The sequence below is a fragment of the Bufo bufo genome, chromosome 1 (assembly GCF_905171765.1).
Source record: "Bufo bufo chromosome 1, aBufBuf1.1, whole genome shotgun sequence".
In the NCBI taxonomy this organism is placed as follows: domain Eukaryota; kingdom Metazoa; phylum Chordata; class Amphibia; order Anura; family Bufonidae; genus Bufo; species Bufo bufo.
In genome coordinates this window covers 560,851,456-560,875,106 of record NC_053389.1, presented here as the reverse complement: position 1 = coordinate 560,875,106, position 23,651 = coordinate 560,851,456, and the positions used below count along the sequence as shown (strand labels likewise).

At 41.2% G+C, this 23,651-nt stretch overlaps 1 protein-coding gene across 2 annotated transcripts in view; it reads left to right on the top strand.

Annotated features, from left to right (window-relative positions):
* HGF (hepatocyte growth factor) overlaps positions 1-23,651 on the top strand; it is a 151,246-nt gene that overhangs the window by 63,796 nt on the left and 63,799 nt on the right. For both annotated transcript variants that reach the window (XM_040413128.1, XM_040413127.1), the window contains exons 7-8: positions 10,086-10,204; positions 21,382-21,547. In XM_040413128.1, the coding sequence (XP_040269062.1) occupies positions 10,086-10,204; positions 21,382-21,547 (285 nt within the window). The remainder of the gene's footprint in view (positions 1-10,085; positions 10,205-21,381; positions 21,548-23,651) is intronic.

Sequence of the window (23,651 nt, the reverse complement as noted above, 5' to 3'; positions counted from 1 at the left end):
ATATTGCTCATATTTTCAGTGCTGTGTTGCATTCATTGTTTACAGTCCTCTTTTAGATTTACCACAATTCATAATTTTTAGGGCTATCAATGTTGTATAACACATCTGTGCCTTTTGGGGGCTGTGCTACATACACATTTCAGTAAACCTACAGCTGCATGGATTTTTATAGCTTTTGAAATCATTAAAAATGATGCTATAAAATAACATGAAGCCTAATTCTGTGGATCCACCTTGTAATAACAGGCTTGTTTTTGTAAAGAAATTACATACTGCAAAACATAAATTTTCTAGTGTGTGCAGCTGCGGGTTTACTAGACTGTTTCTGTCATGACCTTCAGTAGGAGGTACAGATACAAAGCATTTGCTGTTTATTCACCTTATGAAGGGCTAAATAATGTGCTGGGGATTCAATTCAACATTTACAAATATATCATGGTATTTCATGAAGTTAATGAAGACTAGTGACATGTCCAAAGCATTTACTGCTGGTCTTTCAACATGGCTAACACCAGGAAACATCTTCTAAGTAGAGGTCCTGCCTTGTTCAAACATAAATGGTCGCAAAATACCAGATCCATTAGTTACCTCCTATAGCTAGGCTTCCTTTTTGTACCTTCAAGCTTCTGTCTGACACCAATTATAAAACCTTACAGTCTAAGACTCATCTGGAAGTCATCACCTTGTGCAGTGTAAACTTGCAACTGAGATTTGTTCTCGTATCTCTAGATTATTGTGCAGCCTTGCATACATTTAGCGCATTTAGAAAAGAGACTAGATGCCGAAGGGCAACCAATCATATTTTAGCTCTCTTTATTCCTTGTCCATCTTGGAATAAGGGGCAGCCGTGTACTTTACTATTAGCAACTGCTCTACTTTAATTGTGTCCTAGTTTTGATTGTTGATATTCAGTTTTTATTGTTGATGTAAGGTATAAACTTCATACAAATATGATAGCAATGGTCCATTGTCAAACAATGAACCTTTAAATAGCAATGATTGCACCAATTAATATTATTGTGTACATTATTTTTTATTAATTTATTTTGCGGCAGCATATTCCCCATTGCTGCATGGAGTTTATCACTCACATTGGTCGCTTTGTCCATTGGGGCTCACATTGAGAATACTTAGTAGGTTGTTTTCTGCATAATAATTTGATTTTTGTAATCATAATGAAATGAAAAAATCACTGTACATGTTCTGTATCCATACACTTAAAGGGCTTGTTACCCCATGATTTGGTTGATACAACTAATAGGATTGGTGATAAATATTTGACTCCAGGGGGTTCCTTAACTGGAAGAAAGCAGGTCCAGAGTGGAATGGATATATATGGGCAGCACCGTGGCTCAGTGGTTAGCACTGGTGCCTTTCAGCACTTGGGTGCAAGGTTCAAATCTGACCAGGAAAATCTGCATGGAGTTTGTATGCTTTTGATCATGTGACATAACAGAGCTGATAAATAAGGAATGTATACATTTACCTACCATGGTTATCATGAATTTCCAGACCTATTACATAGCAATGCATGAAACAAGAATCAGCTATGCAACTATTGCACATGAGGAATTGTCTACGCTCTGCTTTTGTTCAGATTCTTTTTTGGAAAATAGACAGCAGAAAATACTTTTGAATTGCACATGACAAATAGCAGCCAAAGAGATGGTGAACTCTCCACATTGTAAGCATGGCTAAGTTCTTCAGAAGTTGCATTGCTTTATGGATGTAATAAGTCACTTTGGGTATTTATGAGTTAAGGAAAAATAAGATAGCTTTTCAACTTCAGCTGGATTTAATTATAAAGGAATTTAATTCCTCAAGCAGTCTATCTACCGTATCTATCATATAAAAATATGTCTATTATCTATCAATCTATCTATCTCTCTATTTATCTATCTTTCTATCTATTTCTCTGTCTATTATATAAAACTGTCTATCTGTCTATCTACTTATTATCTATCTACCTCATAAAATGTGTTATCTATCTGTCTATCTGTCTATCTATCTATCTATCTATCTATCTATCTTCTATCTATCTATTTTCTATCTCTCTATCATAGAAAGATACCGGCAGTTGGCAGTCAAGGGGGCACATCTGTAGAAAATGGCTAGATATCCAAATTGAATATGTACAAAAATTGGCAACATTCTAGAAATAGTAAAAACACCAGATTTTTTTCACCCATATGTTGCAGCCAATTAGGCAGGGTGAGGCAATTGTTTCAGCTGGCACAACCCTGGAGACAGGAAGGGGAGGATGCAGGGCCAAATAGATGAGCTATTCCATTGTGGAAGTGCTCATCTCTCTATATTCAACTGTATTGTCCTCAGGACGGTGATACAGTTGGATGCTGAGGTGAGTCATGGGAGCAGCATCTCCATTCCCCATTCCCTGTGATTGGCTTTAGGCCTAGTGCCTGTAGCTATCAGAGGCCGGCGCAGGCGCCGCAATGGCATCATCATCATCATCATCTCTCCGCCTGAGCCAGGGTGTGTACAGCGCGGGCACAGGCTGGAAGAGGCCTGCACCGTATCGTTGACAGCCACATGGAGGTATGTTTTGGGTTTATTTTTTTCATTTAGCACCATGCTGATGGACCACTATGGGGAAGGAGGGAAGAGGAGAACTATGGGGGCACTATATAGGGATATTGTATACTGGCACACATTATGGGAGCACTATGGGGACATTAGCTGAGCTAGAAGCACTAAGAGGGGGTATTTTTAGTTCTGGCACACAGTAGAGGGCATTTGCATACATGGGGGAACTATGGTGACATTGGCTCTAATGGTAGCACTAAGAGGAGGAATTTTTTGTACTGGCTTATAATTTTAAGGAGATTTTTTTTGGTACTGGCACACATTATAAGGATAATTATTACTACTGGGGGGCATTATGGTGAGCTTTATTACTGCTGGGGGACTAGGGGGAGCATAATTATTTCTGGGGCACAGTGGGGACATTAGTACTGTTAGGGGCATTGTAGGGGCACAATTATTACTATTGGTGGGACTTTGGGGAGAACTACTATTGTGTGGGACACCCTGGCACAGTATTAGTCAAGCACAATCATTTTTGGGGGCATTATGTGTGGGACATTATTTGCTGGGTAAGTAATTGCATGCCAATAATTATTGAAGGGGGCACTATCTGTGTGGTACTAGTATTTTCAGGTGGACTGTTTTTGCAGTATCGTATTGGGGAGAACAGTGGGCACAGTATTGGGTAGATGGCAGGACGCTATGTTGAGAAGTTGGGAGGATGATGGAAAAGTAGGAAACCCAAATGGCTGACAAGAGATAGCTGAAAGAAATCATCACTGCGGTCTGGTCCAAATAGAGAAGATGAGGAAAGAGAATGTGTACATCAAAGGAGACATCAGTGAATATTAGAAATGTGTGGGGCGGTATTATCCTGTAGGTTTTGTAGTGCTGTGTATAATGTTAGGAGGAAAGAGGTTAGGTTGAGAATTTGGCATTGGGGGGGGGGCTGCATTTCAATTTCCGCCTCAAGCAGGAGAAAGTCTAGGTACACCCCTTCAAATAGCATTTCAGTCAAATTTCCTGAACATTTTTTAAGCCCTGGCTTGAAAAAGGTTCACCGAGGTGAGCTGAATTTATCTGTCTATCTTCTTTCTCATATCTATCTGTCTGTCTATTTAACTAATGCAGAACGGCAGCACATTCATTAAAGACAAAAGTAGAGAGCTATCAAACAATGTCAAGATCCGTCCATGTGTATTTCATTTATTTTACTCACTTACATACTGTATCTCTGACATTTTCCACAGCACTTTACAGACATTAGCATCACGCTGTCCCCAATGGGGCTTACAATCTAAGTTCCCTATGAGTACAGTGTGTCTTTGGAGTGTGAGAGGAAAATCATGCAGACAGGGGGAAGAACATACAAACTCTATGCAGATGTTGTCCTTGGTTGGATTCAAACCTAGGACCCCAGCACTGAAAGGTACCAGTGCTAACCACTGAGCCACCATGCTGCCCACATACTGAGTATCCATTTATCTATTTATTTAACCCTTATAGCAGTCCTCGATAAATTAGATACAGTGATATGTATTCACCCAAAGCAATGTTTCAGCCTGTTTACTATCTATCTATCTATCTATCTATCTATCTATCTCTGTCTTTCTGTCTGTCTGTCTCCTATCCTGAAAAAGATAGGTCATGTCTAAAGCAATGTTGTTTCATGAATTTTAGATTATTTAACCCCTTTGCGTCTTTAAATATGGCGTGGTCTCACGCGTGCACCAGGTGCTATAACCACTGGGTTTCTGCTGTTTCAAACAGCAGAGATCCATTGCACATGTATGTGCTCAGCCATAGGGCTCCTCGCATACATTTCAAATGTGACCACTGCATGTGAGTAGTCAGAGCCGTTATAGTGTTCTAATAGCCCAAAGCCTCAACCAGGCTTCGGCGGATATTAGTGGAATATACCAATATAGGTCACTAGGTTGCAGCACTGTATTGTTATATTGAAAATGAAGTGTTTAATGATGGCTATAAAGACATCAATGAAAACAATGGCCAATGGCAGTTATAGTCACCAAAGTAAAAAAAGTAAAAAATATAAAAATAAAAAATAAAAGTTCAAATCATTCCCTTTAGCCAAAATAAATTCAAAATACTGAACCAATAAAAAAAATCCATCTCATAGGCATTTTCACGTGCAAAATGCCCATACTATAAAAAATATAGCAATATAAATCCCATGTGGGAATGACATAACAGAAAAAATAATAAAAACTGCTAATTCACCATTTTTTGGTCACAACTCCCCAAAAATATTTTTATAAAAAGTGATCAAAAAGTCACACACATGTCAAAATGGTATCCCTGAAAAGGACAGATCGCCCTGCAAAAAATTGAGCCGTACGCATAATTACAAAAAAGTTGAGGGCTTAGAATATGGTGATGAAAAAAAAATTGTTTTTCAAGATTTTTACATTTTTTTCCAGTATTAATGCGCAATCAAAACTTTACAAGTGTGTTATCGTTATTATCGTACTGACCTGCAAAATGAATGAAACAGGTCAATTTTACTGCATAGTAAATGCTGTAAAAAAATTAATTAAAAAAACTGTTATGATTTTGGGAAGACGAGGAGTGAAAAACTAAAATGCAAAAACGGAAGATCTGTAAGGGTTAAGTAAATTACCATAAATTATACAAACTATGTGGTTTCTGCCAGTAATCTAATATGTACTATGTAAGTGCTGACGTACTTCTACTTTCACATATTACTATTTTGGGATTTAGATAAATAGATTTACTATGTTTGATTTTGACTTATACACAGAACAAGAGGAGTAATACAGCTGCTCATCATTTCCCCAACTTCATACTATCTATAACCTTTACATGGCAGCTTTATAATCAGCCACGCAACATAAATAAATGACGTCCATCAGCAGCCTTGACCATGCTATGCTACTGTCAGCATTAGGTAGCATCTGAGGAGAGCAAGAGAAAACAACCTAAAGCATAAATAACATAGCAACAAACAAGTCAACAATTAATAGAAGAGGAATGAGGGCCCTGCTCGCAATAGCTTACAATCTATGAGGAGATAGGGGTAAGACAGAGGGTGACAAATACTTGTTTTGTACTATAGTGTGGCCAACTTAACACAATAGGGGTGTAGATATAAAGCTCCATGAGCCTGTCGCCAACCAATATCTATCGTGTTTCTGCATGAGTGGGAGTCACGGACGTTCCCGTCACCGGTGGCAGGAGATTGGTAAGACTGGCAAGACGTGGTTTTATCTGACATGTTTTCCATTTGGATTAAATGATGTCTGTGTTGTTTCTGGTGCTTGCCACACGTACTTTCCCCAAGTGTGGCTATTAGGGTCATTTAGCCTTCTCTATTTATAGTTGCTTCTCCCACAATGCTGTGCGGTTTATAGCTTCTGTTTGGACCTTTGGATAGATTGTGGTTGGATCTCGGCTGAGTTCCTGGTGCTTCCATTGCTCCTTTGAAGTTAAGTCTTTCCTTTCCCTTTTGTATTTTGTTTGGGTTCTGTGTGTTGCATTTCGCTATTGGTTGTATCAGGCCTGAAGGAGACTCCTGTTCGTCCTTCCTTTTGGAGGAACAGGTAGTCTCGTCCCTGCCATTAGTACCAGGGTCCTATAGGGCTTGATAGGACTCTAGGTATTCCTGCGTATGAACTCACCTACCTTTGGGGGTCTGTTCATACTGGCAATCAGTCAGGATTTTGGTTAGGGTTTTCACTAGGAGGTGTCCATTTTTCTTCCCTAGTTCTCAGGCCTGATTCCCTGTTCCCCCCTAGCCTCCTATGCTCGGTGTGGTGTTTCCCTCCTACACTGAAGCGTGACATTGGGGAGCGGATATTTGATGATGGATCAGGATCAGAAGAATGATGATGAAGGATGTGAATAGTGAAGAGTTTAGGGAATGTGATAGGCCAACTTAAAAAGATGTGTTTTTAGAGAGCGCTTAAAACTGTGGATGTTGTGAATTAATCTAATTGCTTGGGGTAGGGCATTCCAAAATACTTGTGCAGCTCAGGAGAAATCTTGGAGATGGGAGAAAGAGATTCTGATTATTATTAGAGATGAGAGAATTATGAAACGTTCAATTCGGCTGATTCGGCACATTTTACAAATACATTCGCTTGTGATGAATTATTTTGTCACGAAGCGCACTTTTTTGTAAGTAGCGGGTGCAATGACAGGGAGCTATGATAGTACCGCCCTCGTCAATGTACCCCTCATATGCCACGTTCATACATGATCACGGCATCTGAGTGTAAAAACTGTGTAAAATGAACATTAAAAAAAAAATTCTATCAAACTTACCCCCTCCATTTGCTCGCGACGGGCCGGCCACCGCCATCTTGCTTGAAGATCTGGCGCGAAATCTCACTTGGCATGAGATTATGTCATTTCAGTCGAGATATTCAATCAAGATGGCGGCTAGCGCGCTTGTCACAAGCAAATGACAACTCGGTAAAGGAAGAGAGCATATTTAAAAGAAGAAAAACTACCACAAGAGGACACAGTTTTAAATTAGAGGGGCAAAGGTTTAAAAGTAATATAAGGAAGTATTACTTTACTAAGAGAGTAGTGGATGCATGGAATAGCCTTCCTGCAGAAGTAGTAGCTGCAAATACAGTGAAGGGGTTTAAGCATGCATGGGATAGGCATAAGGCCATCCTTCATATACAGTAAGATAGGGCCGGGGGCTATCCATAGTATTCAGTATATTGGGCAGACTAGATGGGCCAAATGGTTCTTATCTGCCGACACATTCTATGTTTCTATGTTTCTAAATGGAGGAGGTAAGTAAGAATTTTTTAGTTTTTTACACTATTTCAGGTTAAATCGATTCGTTAACACGAAGCGCAAGGAAATTTGGATTCAAGGTGAATTGAATTTCACTTCGTGGGATTCGATTCGCTCATCACTAATTATGATGAATATAAGTCGCAAGTCATTGGATGAACGGAGAGCACAGGTAGGATGCTAGACAAATTAGGAAGGAGATATAGGGGGTGCAGCACTGTGGAGAGCTTTGTGGGGATGAACAGTTTAAATTGAATCCTATAGTGTTTGGGCAACCAGTGCAATGACTGGCAGATGGCGGAGGCATCGCAGTAGTGGTTAGACAGATAGATGAGCCTGGCTGCTGCATTAAGGATAGATTGGAGAGCGGAAAGTCTGGTGAGTTGGAGACCATAAAATAATGAGTTACAGTAATCGAGACAAGAATGGATCAGGGAAACAATTTGAGTTTTATCTGTAAGAGAGAGGCATATTCTAGAGATGTTTTTGAGGAGCAGACGGCATAAGCGGGCAAGCGATTGACTATGAGGGTGAAGGAAAAATCAGTGTGAAACATAACACTAAGACAGCAGACGTGCTGCCAAGGCATGATAGTTGTGCTACTCACTGAGATGGAGATATCAGGTTTAGGTAGGTTAGTAGATAGGGAAAACAAATATTTCAGTTTTTGAAATTTTCCGTTTCAGATAAAGAGAAGGCATGATGTTAGAGACAGAAGACAGGCAGTCCCTGGTGTTCTGTAGTAAAGCACAAGTGATGTCATGTGTTGAAGTGTATAGTTGGGTGTCATCGGCATAGAGATGGTACTGAAAAATAAATCTGTTGTCCAATCAGGGCTGTGTAGAGAGAAAAGAGGAGAGTACAGTACCTACGACTGAACCTTGAGGAACCCCAACAGCAAGAGGTAGAGAAAGGGAAGTAGAGCCAGTAAATGATACACTGAAGGAGTGGTCAGAGAGATATGAAGAAAACCAAGACAGAACTCTGTCATAAAGCTGATATATTAGAACATAATGAGAAGGAGATGGTCGTCTACAGTGTCAAATGAGTAGTCATTATTGCATTTAGCTGTCAGGAGGTTGTTTGTCACTTTTGTAGGGGTAGTTTCTGTAGAATGTGAGGTGCAGAGACCAGATTCTAATGGATGAAATAGAGAGTTAGTGAAGACATAGCTGATAAGTGGAGAGATGAGAAGAAAGAGAGAGGTTGAATATTTTATCTGGAATATGAAGTGCACTGTGAAGTGGTCTCTGCTCTATGTACTGACCTGCTTCACTGCCCCTCCCTCTGTTCTATGTAGCAGCTGTAGTCTTCTCCTGGTTGGATACTAATTCTGCCACTCAAACAGAAGAGATGGGCTGTGAAGCAGCTGCATGCAGAGAGCACTTCAGCATGAAGCTCTGCCTGCATTGCCCTTAAGGAGCATAATCTGGCAGAAATAAAGTTTATATTCACACTACTCCTGACAATAAAAAGCAATACAAAACACATTTATAATCATGTGGTTGATAAAGAATAAGAAAGACATTTTCAACTTTTGTGTTCCATGCCCAACTTCTGCATTTACACTGCTTCCCATAATTGTAATGTTCTCCACAATATATTCACACTGTTTTAAGGGGTTCTCTCAGATCTTCATATTGATGGCCTGTCCTCCACTGGCATCCCTACTAATCAGCTGTTTGACAAAGCTGCTGTGCTCACTGAAGCTCCAGTAAGTGCCCTCCTTACTTACTAAGCAGAAGTGCCATTGGATAGTGGCTGTGCTTGGCATTGGAGTTCAGCCCCAATTATTTAAATGGGATTGAACAACACCTAGGCCATGTGACTGATCAATGTGATATAACATGGCCTAGGAAGAGGTCTAAGTACTCATGGAGCATAACAGTTTCTTCATACAGTCAGACCTCAGCAGATCTGATATTGATAACATATCATGAGGATTGGCCATCAATATAAAAATCCTGGAGATCCCTTTAATGGACAATTATAATAGTGACTTTTACAACCATCACTGGTCTCACCAGAGAGGCTTGCATGTATGGCACAAGACCTCTAAGGCCAGTGATTGGCTCTAGCAGTCACATGGATAAACAGCACATCACTGCTGCAGTAAAATAAAGGCTGTGAGGACTACATGAGCATTGAAGCAGAGGAGGATTTAACAGGTGAGTAATAGTTATTATGTGTTTTATATTATGTCCTACCATCACATTAATTTCCTAAATTTTCTAAAGCTTTCTTGCAATGCAACTGTCAAGCTACAAGCAATAATATCAGAGCCCACAACCAATGTCTTTATAAGTACTACATAAAAATCTACTGTAATTCATCTTTTCTTTATGTTTAAAGTGGATATTGATCATGAAACAAGGTTATCTTGAACACTATTGCAATGTTTAATGTGTTGCTCCTTATGGCATTGACCTTTGATTCCAATATTTTAATGCATGAGTGCTATGATTTGAACAAGAAGAAAGATAATAAAAGGAACAAGTTAAAAGAAATAATGACTTTAATCCCCCTAAAGCCCAAGTAACAAGCAGAACATCACAAATCTCATTACCAGTTGAAAGGACGGGCTTTCCTCCTGTTATCATCAACTTGCCTAATGAGTTGAAATACCATGCTGTGTTTATGAAACCCACACCTAATTGGATGCTTTAAGAAGGAAAGGTGATCTGGGTCTGTCAGTCTGCTTGGATGACATATAAGTGTTCAAATTATTATTTTTTTTACTGCCTTTCCAGATATCCTAACAAGGGTCTGAATGATAATTACTGCCGCAACCCTGATGGCAAGGCGAGACCATGGTGTTACACGCTTGACCCTGACACCCCATGGGAGTTTTGTGCAATTAAACCCTGTGGTGAGTAGAAACCAAATATGTCCTACTGTGTGGCGTACTTTATCTTTATTAGCATACCAGGCTGCCAATATATTGAAATAAGCTTAGTTTACCTGTAAAACTTCAGTTCTAAACACATTTACTTCCAAAAAATACTTTAAAACTTTAATTTCCTGCCTTGACTATTGAGACTAGAGATGAGCGAATTTCATATTTTGAAATTTGTTCACGCTTCGTTTGGTGGTAAAAGCAGAATTGCTTTATGGATTCCGTTACCACGGACCATAACGCAATTCTATGACGGAATGCATAACATAATGCCTTTAGAGGCATTCCGTTATTCATTCCGTCATAATAGAAGTCTACGGGCTTCAAAACGGATCCATTCCATTTCCGTTATGCAGGGGAGTCCTCTCCTGCATAACGGAAACAGGACGGATCCGTTATGCAGGCAATAGACTTCTATTATGACGGAATGAATAACGCAATTCTGCTTTTACCACCAAATGAAGCGCAAACAAATTTCATAACATGAAATTCGTTCATCTCTAATTGAGAGACAGACACTCCTGGAAATCAAGTATATGAATAATAATTAGCAATGCAAAATATGTGTGTCTCCCGAGGTTACATACCTATGCTCCTCAGTTTTGTGTTAAACGGCTCTGTGAATGTATAGTTTATTAAAATTTCTTGTGTAACAAAGATGTAATTAGTGGCTCACTCAACCTACCCTCAGATGGGCTGGTGCACTCCTGATGCTGATAATGGATGAATAAATAGGGGTAAAAATAATTGGTGGGGGGAACTCTATATTTTTCAACAATGAGGACAGAAAGGTATAAATTGTAAATTCTAGAAACAATTTAATGATAGTAAAAACAAGGTAAAAACAAGGTTTTAAAATGAACATAAGTAGCCTCAATAACATGGCATCAGTAATATGACACAGGGGCGGCGATTGCATACAGTGGGTCAAAACATCAAATAAAAAAGATAGATCACAGAATCATGTGCAATGTAGGATGGTCGGTGTGCCTCTAGATGAATTGGAAGAAATGTCACCTACATCCGCCTATGGGTGGTGCAGACGCAAAAGGATTTTCCTAAATAAATTGGTCCCTGGATGGATATATTTAAGTTCCTGAATGAATATATTTAAGTTCCTATATGTGCACTCTAGGGTTGTTGCGGGTATCAAAATTTCAATGCCCAATCGATACTGGGATTTCCATTTTTTCGATACTAGGCTGCACTGCCGCGCAGTCTAGTATCTCTGAACATGAGCGCGCTGCTGTCAGCGCGCTCATGTTCCCTCAGCAGCACAGGGGAGAAAGAAGCAGTCTCTCCCTCCCCCTGTGCTGCTGCCACCAATGAACGGAGAAAGGGGCGGAATAGGGGCGGGCGCACTGCGCCACCAATGATAGGACTTTTCCTACACAGAGCAGCGCCCAGAAATGTCCCAGCACTTATTATTCCTGGGCACCGCTCCGTTCGCCCACTGTGCCCTATTACTTTCTCCTGCTCCATATGCCAATTACTATCGGAGCAATGGGGAGGAGACATCAGCTTCTCTAGTGGGCGTTCCTTCTCCCTGTGCTGCACTGTGATTGGACAGCGCTACAGTCAGGGAGAAGGAACGTCCACTAGAGAAGCTGATGTCTCCTCCCCATTGCTGCGATTAATTAGCATATGGAGCAGGAGACAGTAATGGGGCACAGTGGGATAACGGAGCGGCGCCCAGGAATAATAGTGAGTGCTGGGACATCGCTGGGCACCGCTCTGTGTAGCCTAATACTTAAAGACTACTTTATATGGGCCCAGACTTTAACACATAATACAGGAGGCAGGTGCCGGCAGCAGAATCGCATTGCCGGCACCCTGCCCCTGACAGGGAGCTGTGATCAGTGGCAGTTAACCCCTAAGGTGCGGCACCTGAGGGGTTAACTGCCACTGATCTGCCAGTACCCGACTTCTGTATTAATTATCATTGGTGGCGCAGTGCGCCCTCCCCCCCTCAACCCCCCACCCCATTAAAATCATTGGTGGCACAGTGCCCCCACCCTCCAGTATTAAAATCATTGGTGACAGTGGCCACAGGGTCCCCTCCCCTCCCCCTCATTGGTGGTGCAGTGGCAACTTCTGATCTGAGCCCCAGCAGTGTAAGCCTGGGGCTCCAATCGGTTACCATGGCAGCCAGGACGCTACTGAAGTCCTGGCTGCCATGGTAACATCCCTGATGCTGTGTGCACAAAGCACAGGGCAGCAGGGCGAGTGTGAAGTCCTATTCACCCTGATAGAGCAAGGGATGAAAAAAATCCCAGGTTCTAGCCCCTAAGGTGGAAATAGATATTAAATAAAAAGTGTAAAAAAATATATATATATATTAAGTATGAATCACCCCCTTTCCCAATTTCATATAAAAATTTAACAATAAATAAACATATCACATATCACCACGTCAGAAAATTCCAAACTATTAAAATATAAAAATAATCTATGCGGTGAACGCCGGAACAGAAAAAATAAATAAAAACTGTGCGATTCACCATTTTTTAAAATGCGGAATGCACGTGGCTTTTTTTGTTTATTTTTTCGCCTGGTATCGAATGGTATCGAGTATCGCAATACTTTTTAATGGTATCAAAACCGAATCAAAAATTTGGCATCACAACAACTCTAGTGCACTCCGTGGTTTGGTGGATTCCAACAGAACATATATCACTTAGGAGGTGCCGTTACGGTGACATCACATGTGAGTTTCTCAGAAGGTGTCGTTATAGCCACATCTCATAAATATCACAAGTGACTGCAATAATTGCTAGCGGTGGATAGCCAAAGAAAGGACAGTAACAGTAATGTGCAGTAAGAGGTACTTTACCGCTCTGTAGTTGTCTCAGACTTCGGTGTAGATTGCCTGTTGGTTGTAGAGCAGGAGATCCGAACTTCATTCAGCTATGCCCTGCAAGGACCTGTGTGGCATCCCACGTGGTCTGCAGGTTGCTCATGTGATTCTTGGAGCAGGGCGGAGTTAAGTTCCGTATTCAGAATAAGGATTCCACCTGAATCCACCACGATCTTAGGGGGCCAGTGGCTGTCAAATCCTCCCGGGTCGGTAAGATATCATTCAGGTCTTTAGGTAAATCCCTCACTGTTAAAATACAGACGCGTTTCGGGATAGCGATCTTAGGGGGCCAGTGGCTATCAGGTCCTCACGGATCGGTAAGAAATCATTCAGGTCTTTAGGTAAATCCCTCTCTGTTAAAATCTCGGACGCGTTTCGGGATAGCATTATCCCTTCTTCAGTGGCTGAACAGTGAGAATCAGATTGCTTCCTTTTATATGGTATCTGGGAGCACGGTCCCAGCATACACCGTGCTCCCAGATACCATATAAAAGGAAGCCATCTGATTCTCACTGTTCAGCCACTGAAGAAGGGATAACGCTATCCAGAAACGCATCTGGTATTTTAGCAGTGAGGGATTTACCTAAAGACCTGAATGATATCTTACCGATCCGGGAGGACCTGACAGCCACTGGCCCCCTAAGATCGTACACATCCTTATTCCAAATACAGAACTTAACTCCGCCCCGCTCCAAGAATCACATGAGCAACCTGCAGACCATGTGGGACGCCACACAGGTCCTTGCAGGGCATAGCTGAATGAAGTTCAGAACTCCTGCTCCTCAACCAACAGGCAATCTACGCCGAGGTCTGAGACAACTACAAAGCAGTAAAGTACCTCTTACTGCACATTAGTGTTACTGTCCTTTCTTTGGCTATCAACCGGTAGCAATTATTGCAATCACTTGCGATATTTATGTAATCTGGCTATAACGACTCCTTCTGAGAAACTCACATGTGATGTCACCGTAACGGCACCTCCTGAGTGATATATGTTCTGTTGGAATCCACCAAATCACGGAGTGCACATATAGGAACTTAAATATATCCATTCAGGAACTTAAATATATCCATCTAGGAACCTATTTATTTAGGAACATCCTTTTGCGCCCGCACCACCCATAGGCGGATGTAGGTGACATTACCTCCAATTCATGTAAAATGTAGAGCAGATAACCAGTGGCACTACACCAAACCTAAAATTGTCAGGATGCGACTGCCGAGGAGTGGTGCCTCACGGAGGTGCTCAGCTTGTAGCTGCAGTGAGCATATGTGATAAAAAGAAAAAGAAAACAAAACGAGCGGCACTCACCGTTGATAGGCAGGTTACTTTATTCCATGGCAGGAGGGGGGTGCAAGGGTTGCAGATACAGCAGCAAATAAGCAACAGCCGTTTCGCGCGTGTATGCGCTTCTTCTGGCTTTCCAACACTGAAGAGGTCACGGCACCTTCTTATAGTGCACAGGAAGCCGCATCATCACAGTAATATGCTTAATTACTAAGTAATCAACCCCTGGCCTCTCAAGAGGGAGGGCAGGGATTACAGTCAGGCGGGACCTCTTCAATGATGTAAGGTGCATATGTGAACATACATAAACCAATAAGAACAAATCAAAATACGAAAATACAATAAGCAAGAGTGGTTCATTACAAAAATACGCTCATATCTATTTTTTCATTTAGTCCCAGCGGACCCAATGCATCCGTGCGTAGGATCCATATAGTTTCTCTTCTCAGAAGCTCCCTTTCTCTGTCACCACCTCTTTCAGTGCGGTTAACTACTTCAAGGCCAGCAAAAGTCAGCACATTGGGATTTCCACTATGTGCCTTATTCACATGATCTATTAACCGCGGAACACCCTTTCCTGTTTTTAAGGAGTTTAGGTGTTCGCGGAATCTTTCAAATAAGCAGCGGATAGTTTTTCCGATGTAGAAGCGTCTGCATCTACATAAAATTATATAAACCACAAATTTGCTGCGGCAGGTAATAAGTGGAAAAACCCTATGTTCTATCCCTGCAAAAGAGATCACTTGTAGTTGGGAATTGAAGCTGCAGAAGGAACAGTTTCTGCAACTCCTATTCCCTTTTGGTCTCTGTTCAGACAGCCATGTGAGACGTTTTTTCCTGAAATGGCTAGTTACCACTTGATCGCGTATAGTATGGCATCTTCTAAACGCTATCACTGGTTTCATATCTTTCAATTGTTTTAGGGAATCGTCCCTCACTAGGATACTCCAATTTTTCTTTATGACCTGTTTTATCTTATCGGCCATAGGACTGAATTTAAAGGAAAAGGCGAAGGGTGGGGGCCCTTTTATTGAGGGTTTACCCTCCCTTACTTCTGTCTGATGTACTTGTGACACTTTTGTCATAGCTTGATTCAACAAGTCTGGGGGATACCCTCTACGTCTCAGCCTAGCGCGCAGATCCTGCGCCTGTTTATCATAACTCATTGAGGTGGTATTTATACGTGCAAGTCTTCTGAATTGGCCATATGGCACTGGTTGTTTTACTGTGCTTGGGTGATAGCTGGAGAAATGGAGGAGGGAGTTGGCGGCGGTCGGCTTACGAAAACCTTCCGTCACCAACTCCCCCTCCACCACTGATACCACTACATCCAGAAACTCGATTTTATTGCCCCCAAACTGGTAAGTAAATCGCATGTTCATGTCATTCTGTGTATTCAAGTAATCCACGAAAGCCCGGAAATGTGCCTCGTCGCTGGACCATATGATGAAAACATCATCCACGAATCTGTAATAGGCATGCATATATTTCAGAAATGGATTAAAACTCGAGTACACAAAACGGTCTTCGAACCGGGCCAGGTACAGATTGGCAAAAGTACACGCCACTGGGGTCCCCATCGCGGTACCGACCCTTTGTTTATACCAGGAATCTCCGAACATAAAGGCATTGTTAGTGAGAATTAGTTTCAGGCCTTCCGTGATGAACATCTTGAAGTCCTCACTTCTATCTGTGTTCTGTAGGACTTCCATCACTGCCTCAATGCCCTTATCCTGAGGGATCCGGGTATAGAGACTCTCCACATCGAGGGACACGAGTCGGAACTCCTCCTGCCACTGAATATCGGTCAGTGACCGGAGGAGGTCCGACGTGTCCCTCAAATGTGAGGGTATCATCTTAACGATAGGTCTCAACAGCCAGTCTATGTACCTGGACACCGGTTCGGTCACTGACCCAGTCCCGGAGACAATAGGTCACCCAGGGGGCTGGGTCAGCAACAGACAACAGACAAGAATACGTCCAAAAAGAAGGAAGAGCGACTACTGGACATCAGATTCGGACTCTAGTGCCCATGATGATACCGACAACTCTTCTATGGACATGAGCCCTTTAGACAGGGCACTAGAAGGGGAAGAGGGAATAGTAAGAAACAAAAACAAAAATATAGGGAAGCAAGGTTACAAACGCAAACAGGTATCCTGGAAACGATAGAGGAGGAACCTGTCAGTGAGGAGACCCTGGTGGTTAATTTGTCCGGGATCGAATTGCCCCGGGACTGTGAACGCGTGCTCAATAAGGGCCTCAATTACAGTCTCACGGAACAGTTCGATCCAGTACAATTCGAGATAGACCTATTTAAAGCCACCAGAAAACTTAACCTTAAAAGAATATATGAGAACCCTATAGCTCCCAAAATACCTCCTATCCACCTTGAAGGGGAACGACCTATGAGTATCGGCCCTCTAGGTTTCAGCATCAATGCTAACTTTAGCGATGAAGAAATCTCTTGCCTTGAGGCCTTGACAGATTCCGTGTTGAGGGATCAGGCACAGGATATTGAATGCCCTGCGTTTACAGGGGGCATTCGCTCCACCTATTGTCCCCCCTTGCCCGCCGGCTCTAGCATTGACCTCTTCCAGCAAAGAGTGTTGGAAGAGGTTAAGGCTTTGGTATATCCCCGTGCTGAAAATAATCTCACAGATGCAGAGAAAAAAGCCTTAAAGTGGCTGAAAAACAGAGAGGATCTAGTGGTGAAGCCGGCGGACAAGGGGGGTAATATAGTGATACTGAGCAAGTCTTACTATGTTTCCGAAGCACTTAGACAATTGGATGACAAACAGGTGTATGAGAAATTGTGTACTGATCCCACTTGGAAAATCCAAAATATTCTGCGCAGTTTTTTACATACATACGTAGAGAAAAATGTAGTACCACGCCAGCAGGCAGAAAAACTGCTTCCGATTTTTCCGAGACGGCCCACCTGGTATTTTTTGCCTAAAATACACAAGTCACTGACCCAGCCCCCTGGGCGACCAATTGTCTCCGGGACTGGGTCAGTGACCGAACCGGTGTCCAGGTACATAGACTGGCTGTTGAGACCTATCGTTAAGATGATACCGTCACATTTGAGGGACACGTCGGACCTCCTCCGGTCACTGACCGATATTCAGTGGCAGGAGGAGTTCCGACTCGTGTCCCTCGATGTGGAGAGTCTCTATACCCGGATCCCTCAGGATAAGGGCATTGAGGCAGTGATGGAAGTCCTACAGAACACAGATAGAAGTGAGGACTTCAAGATGTTCATCACGGAAGGCCTGAAACTAATTCTCACTAACAATGCCTTTATGTTCGGAGATTCCTGGTATAAACAAAGGGTCGGTACCGCGGTGGGGACCCCAGTGGCGTGTACTTTTGCCAATCTGTACCTGGCCCGGTTCGAAGACCGTTTTGTGTACTCGAGTTTTAATCCATTTCTGAAATATATGCATGCCTATTACAGATTTGTGGATGATGTTTTCATCATATGGTCCAGCGACGAGGCACATTTCCGGGCTTTCGTGGATTACTTGAATACACAGAATGACATGAACATGCGATTTACTTACCAGTTTGGGGGCAATAAAATCGAGTTTCTGGATGTAGTGGTATCAGTGGTGGAGGGGGAGTTGGTGACGGAAGGTTTTCGTAAGCCGACCGCCGCCAACTCCCTCCTCCATTTCTCCAGCTATCACCCAAGCACAGTAAAACAATCAGTGCCATATGGCCAATTCAGAAGACTTGCACGTATAAATACCACCTCAATGAGTTATGATAAACAGGCGCAGGATCTGCGCGCTAGGCTGAGACGTAGAGGGTATCCCCCAGACTTGTTGAATCAAGCTATGACAAAAGCGTCACAAGTACATCAGACAGAAGTAAGGGAGGGTAAACCCTCAATAAAAGGGCCCCCACCCTTCGCCTTTTCCTTTAAATTCAGTCCTATGGCCGATAAGATAAAACAGGTCATAAAGAAAAATTGGAGTATCCTAGTGAGGGACGATTCCCTAAAACAATTGAAAGATATGAAACCAGTGATAGCGTTTAGAAGATGCCATACTATACGCGATCAAGTGGTAACTAGCCATTTCAGGAAAAAACGTCTCACATGGCTGTCTGAACAGAGACCAAAAGGGAATAGGAGTTGCAGAAACTGTTCCTTCTGCAGCTTCAATTCCCAACTACAAGTGATCTCTTTTGCAGGGATAGAACATAGGGTTTTTCCACTTATTACCTGCCGCAGCAAATTTGTGGTTTATATAATTTTATGTAGATGCGGACGCTTCTACATCGGAAAAACTATCCGCTGCTTATTTGAAAGATTCCGCGAACACCTAAACTCCTTAAAAACAGGAAAGGGTGTTCCGCGGTTAATAGATCATGTGAATAAGGCACATAGTGGAAATCCCAATGTGCTGACTTTTGCTGGCCTTGAAGTAGTTAACCGCACTGAAAGAGGTGGTGACAGAGAAAGGGAGCTTCTGAGAAGAGAAACTATATGGATCCTACGCACGGATGCATTGGGTCCGCTGGGACTAAATGAAAAAATAGATATGAGCGTATTTTTGTAATGAACCACTCTTGCTTATTGTATTTTCGTATTTTGATTTGTTCTTATTGGTTTATGTATGTTCACATATGCACCTTACATCATTGAAGAGGTCCCGCCTGACTGTAATCCCTGCCCTCCCTCTTGAGAGGCCAGGTGTTGATTACTTAGTAATTAAGCATATTACTGTGATGATGCGGCTTCCTGTGCACTATAAGAAGGTGCCGTGACCTCTTCAGTGTTGGAAAGCCAGAAGAAGCGCATACACGCGCGAAACGGCTGTTGCTTATTTGCTGCTGTATCTGCAACCCTTGCACCCCCCTCCTGCCATGGAATAAAGTAACCTGCCTATCAACGGTGAGTGCCGCTCGTTTTGTTTTCTTTTTCTTTTTATCACATTACCTCCAATTCATCTAGAGGCACACTGGCCATCCTACATTGCACATGATTCGTTGATCTATGTTTTTTATTCGATGTTTTGACCCACTGTATGCAATCGCCGCCCCTGTGTCATATTACTGATGCTATGTTATTGAGGCTGCTTATGTTCATTTTAAACCTTGTTTTTTCCTTGTTTTTACTATAATTCAATTGTTTCTAGAGTTTACAATTTACTACTATCTGTCCTTATTGTTGAAAAATATGGAGTGCCCCCCACCAATTATTTCTACCCCTATTAAAAATTCTTGCCTGGAATTCATAAATCTCAAGGTGCTTTTATATTAAAGGTTACAAAAAGAAGCATAAGCAAGCAAATACCTAAAAATACACATTGCCCCTACATAGCTCTTAATTCTAGGTCTAGGTAGACTCTTGCTGTTTTTTATCATCACAACAAATACAGTAGAAACCATCCTGAGGATAGTATATTTACACAAAGAAGTGAAGCGCCCTCTACTGTCAACACTGAAATATGAACAGAATTTTATAGTGTAATGTCAGAAAGAAACTAATAGATCAGTATCTCTCACAGGTATGAGGCTAAGTTCAGATCTTCAGAGCCTCTGTCACAGATTTCATCATATTTGCTGGGGGGGGGGGAATAGCTCAGCATACAGTATTATGTTTTCCGGTAAAATGATGGAACCTGACAGACCCTATTATGAGGCATTAGGGTCCATCAGGTTCTATGATTGTAATGGTTACAGCAACAGGATACCCTATTATCAGCTTATTCTGTGTGCCTTTTTAAGAAAAGTTCAAACAGGAAAAGTCCTTTAAGCCTTTTTTGTTAAATTGTGAGATATAATGATGTTATTTTCATATAATCTGCATATGTAGGAATATCAGCCACATAAGTTATACTGTAAAGTGTGAATCTGAACACCTAAGGCTACTTTTACACTGGCGTTTCTGGGTCCGCTTGTGAGATCTGTTTCAGGGCTCGTTAAGGAGCCGTTCAGAATGCATCAGTTTGACTGCGTTTGGTCTCCGTTGCGTTTTTTAAACGGTCAATAAAAAAAACGCAGCTTGCAGCGTTTTGGTGACCGTCTGAAAATGTGGAACCAAACGGATCCGTCCTGACTTACAATGTAAGTCAATGGGGACAGATCCGTTTTTCACTGACACAATATGGTGCAATTGAAAACGGATCCGTCCCCCATTGACTTTCAATGTAAGTCAAGATGGATCCGTTTTTATGAATAATGCAAACGGATGCGTTATTAACGGATACAAGAGTTTGCATTATCGGTGCGGATCCGTCTGTCACCGAACGCGAGTGTAAAAGTAGCCTAACATCAATATAATTACAGTACTTCAATAAGCACCACTTAAAAAGAATATATTAAAACATTTAATATCACATTATTAGCATTAATGACAGCCATGTCATCTGCAAGCCACATGTCTAGAAAATTCTGACTAGTCTATTAGAATCAATTTATAGACAAGTCAATACAGTAAACCTGATAATTCCTGGAAACATCATGATAGACATCATTGAATCATTAAAAGATAATCTTTTCAAGAAGATTTTGAATGTTCTATAATAAGACATTTATTGGACTATGCTGCTTAAGTTTTCCAGAAAAATATGGCAGTTGTCATGATATCCAGTCAATGAAAATACTGTGGGAATGATCTGGCACGCCTTAGAATAAGATTGCCAAAACATAATTATGCATCTCAAACTATCATGGATTACAAGGTTAGCTTGTATACCAGATGTTTAAGTCCTAGATATGGGAACAGCTGCCCATTAGTCAAAATGGTATTGTGGCTTTATTTTGGATTGTAAGAAATATGCGAGGTCTGATTGTGACAAAGGAAACAAGCCACCTCAGCAGAGATTTGGTCACCTCTGGGATCTCAGATTACAGATAATCTTAATGTGCTATACGAATTCGCATTGTCTTACTGAATAAGAAAATAAGACTTCTGCCCTCAGTAACTACAATAAGGAGAGTTTTAATGTAAACAATTGAAATAAAACCTTTACTAATGCTGTTACATTTCAGCACACAGTATCATCGACCCCACTAATATTACAGCGGATTGTGTAAAGAGTCAAGGAGAAGGCTATCGGGGAACAGTAAGAACAACATACAATGGCATTGTGTGTCAGCGGTGGAACTCCCAGTTTCCACATCAGCATAATTTTACTCCAGAAAACTATAAATGCAAGTAAGTAAAATCATTTTTACAAATAAACTAAATTTAGAATTTTACATTTTTAAATGTTTAAAAGTATAGCATAAATCTTCTTACTGCGATTTATAGTCCTTTTTTAGGATCCTATCCTTTACAGACAGAGGGAATAAATCAAACATTCTTCAAGGAACCTTTTTTTAATTGGCCTTACCAGCCAATCTATGCTGATTCATGAGCATTACCAGCAAACAGATATACCAGCAGCCATATTTCCCCCAGCAGTGAAAAGCAAATACCACCATGCAGCACACATAGAAGCCACTAGCACCAGTCCCTAGCAGTGCCACAGTGTAGCATAAAATACCTCCCCATAAGTGCCAGACATGACAGCACTAATGGCAGCAGCACTGTTTTCTTTTCTAACATCAACTCTACTGGTAGTAGCATTCTCTCTGTACAACTCCACCCCCACCAGAACCAGCATTGCTCCCCTTACTACACCTCTCTCACTGGAAGAAACATTTTCACCCAAACCACTGTTCTCCAGTGGCAGCAACACTTAAAATAAAAGACAGATTCAAATAATATTTAAGACTAGAAAGGAAATATAGTGAACTAGATAAATGATGCTCCAGGCCAGATGTTCTTGCTTAATATTCACCTTCAGAAGAGAGGTAAACGCATAGTTCATTTCACAAAATGATTGTAAAGGGTTTATTATGTCTTTTTCAAGTCCTTTTAAAATTTAAGGAAACATTGCTATCTGTAACTAAGTCTGGTTTAGCAGGGATGACAAACCATTACCTTAATCCAGATATTAACATTTCTGCTTTGCATTTTCATTCTACATTCATCTAGAAATAGCTTTCATATACATGGCGTATTCTTATATATATATATTTTTTTTTTTATTCAACTGGCTATTTCTGTTTGAGAGAAATACAAAATATATCTGACCCTGTAAGGGAGTCTATTAAACAAGAGCAATTTAAAGACCACCTGTTGGTCTATGTTCTTAACTGCTTCCGAACTATAAACCTCTGGGCAGTCCACATTGAACTCTGCAAGGATGTTCCTGAATGTCCCTGAAGAGTTAGCCACTGCACGATACTTGTGTAACTGCATGAGCAGGGAGCACACGATCAGTGACAGCTGGGCACCCCATAGAGAAGGCAGGGACTATTACCATATCTGTGTTTTCCATTGATGTATACACCGCTCTCAATAAGCACTGGGTTACTGCACAAGCAGCTGGGTGTTAGCAGAACCAGATCATCTCTACAGTGAGGCTGAACTGCTGAAATGCCTCTGGGAACTGTATTCTCCCTGTAACTAGGTAAAATATATCAGCCCAAGTTATAGGAGAAATCAACATTTAAAAAAAAGTTATATTAAATACCCACCAAAGGTCTTATGTACCCCTAATATCACCATCCCATTATTACTTTAACCCTGAACCCATTTACCTTAAACTGAACACATCCCACGTCCAAATAAACCTCAGATGATACTAAACACAAATATAAATATTATTTGAGTAGGTTTTCCTGGATTAAAGCAACATGTCAGTACTCTTCCAAAAACACTGTCTATGGGTCTTATGTGGCTTTACAGCGGAAGAAGGCCCTTTTCTAAACTCTGACAGCTCATTTTAATGTAGTTTACATATACTAGTATTTATAGTATGCAGGCCACAAAAATCTAAATCTGTGAATTCTTTTCACAAGCTTCTTCAGTATAGTTTCCAGGTATTATTGCCCTTAGATGTCTCCTCTAAGCCTTTATTTTTAAATGAACAAATTTGATGCGCATGAAGTGACAGTGGGACAACAAGATAAAGCAATGATATACGCTGGATTATGATTGTAGACAAAGAAGGTTGAATACTAGTCAGGGAGGGGCCATGTTTGAAAAGACATATACAAATGTGACCATTTTTTCAAACTGCTCATTCACATAAAATTTTATCGCATTCGTTTCTTTTTTTATAATTTATATTTTTTATTAATTTTAATAAGTAGAAACATACAGAGCACTCAGCAAGATAAAGGTTAATGGTCTGGCTCACAGGCCTGCGCAATCAATAAGTAACAGAACAGAAAACAAAACAGTTTGTATAAAATATGTACCAAAACCT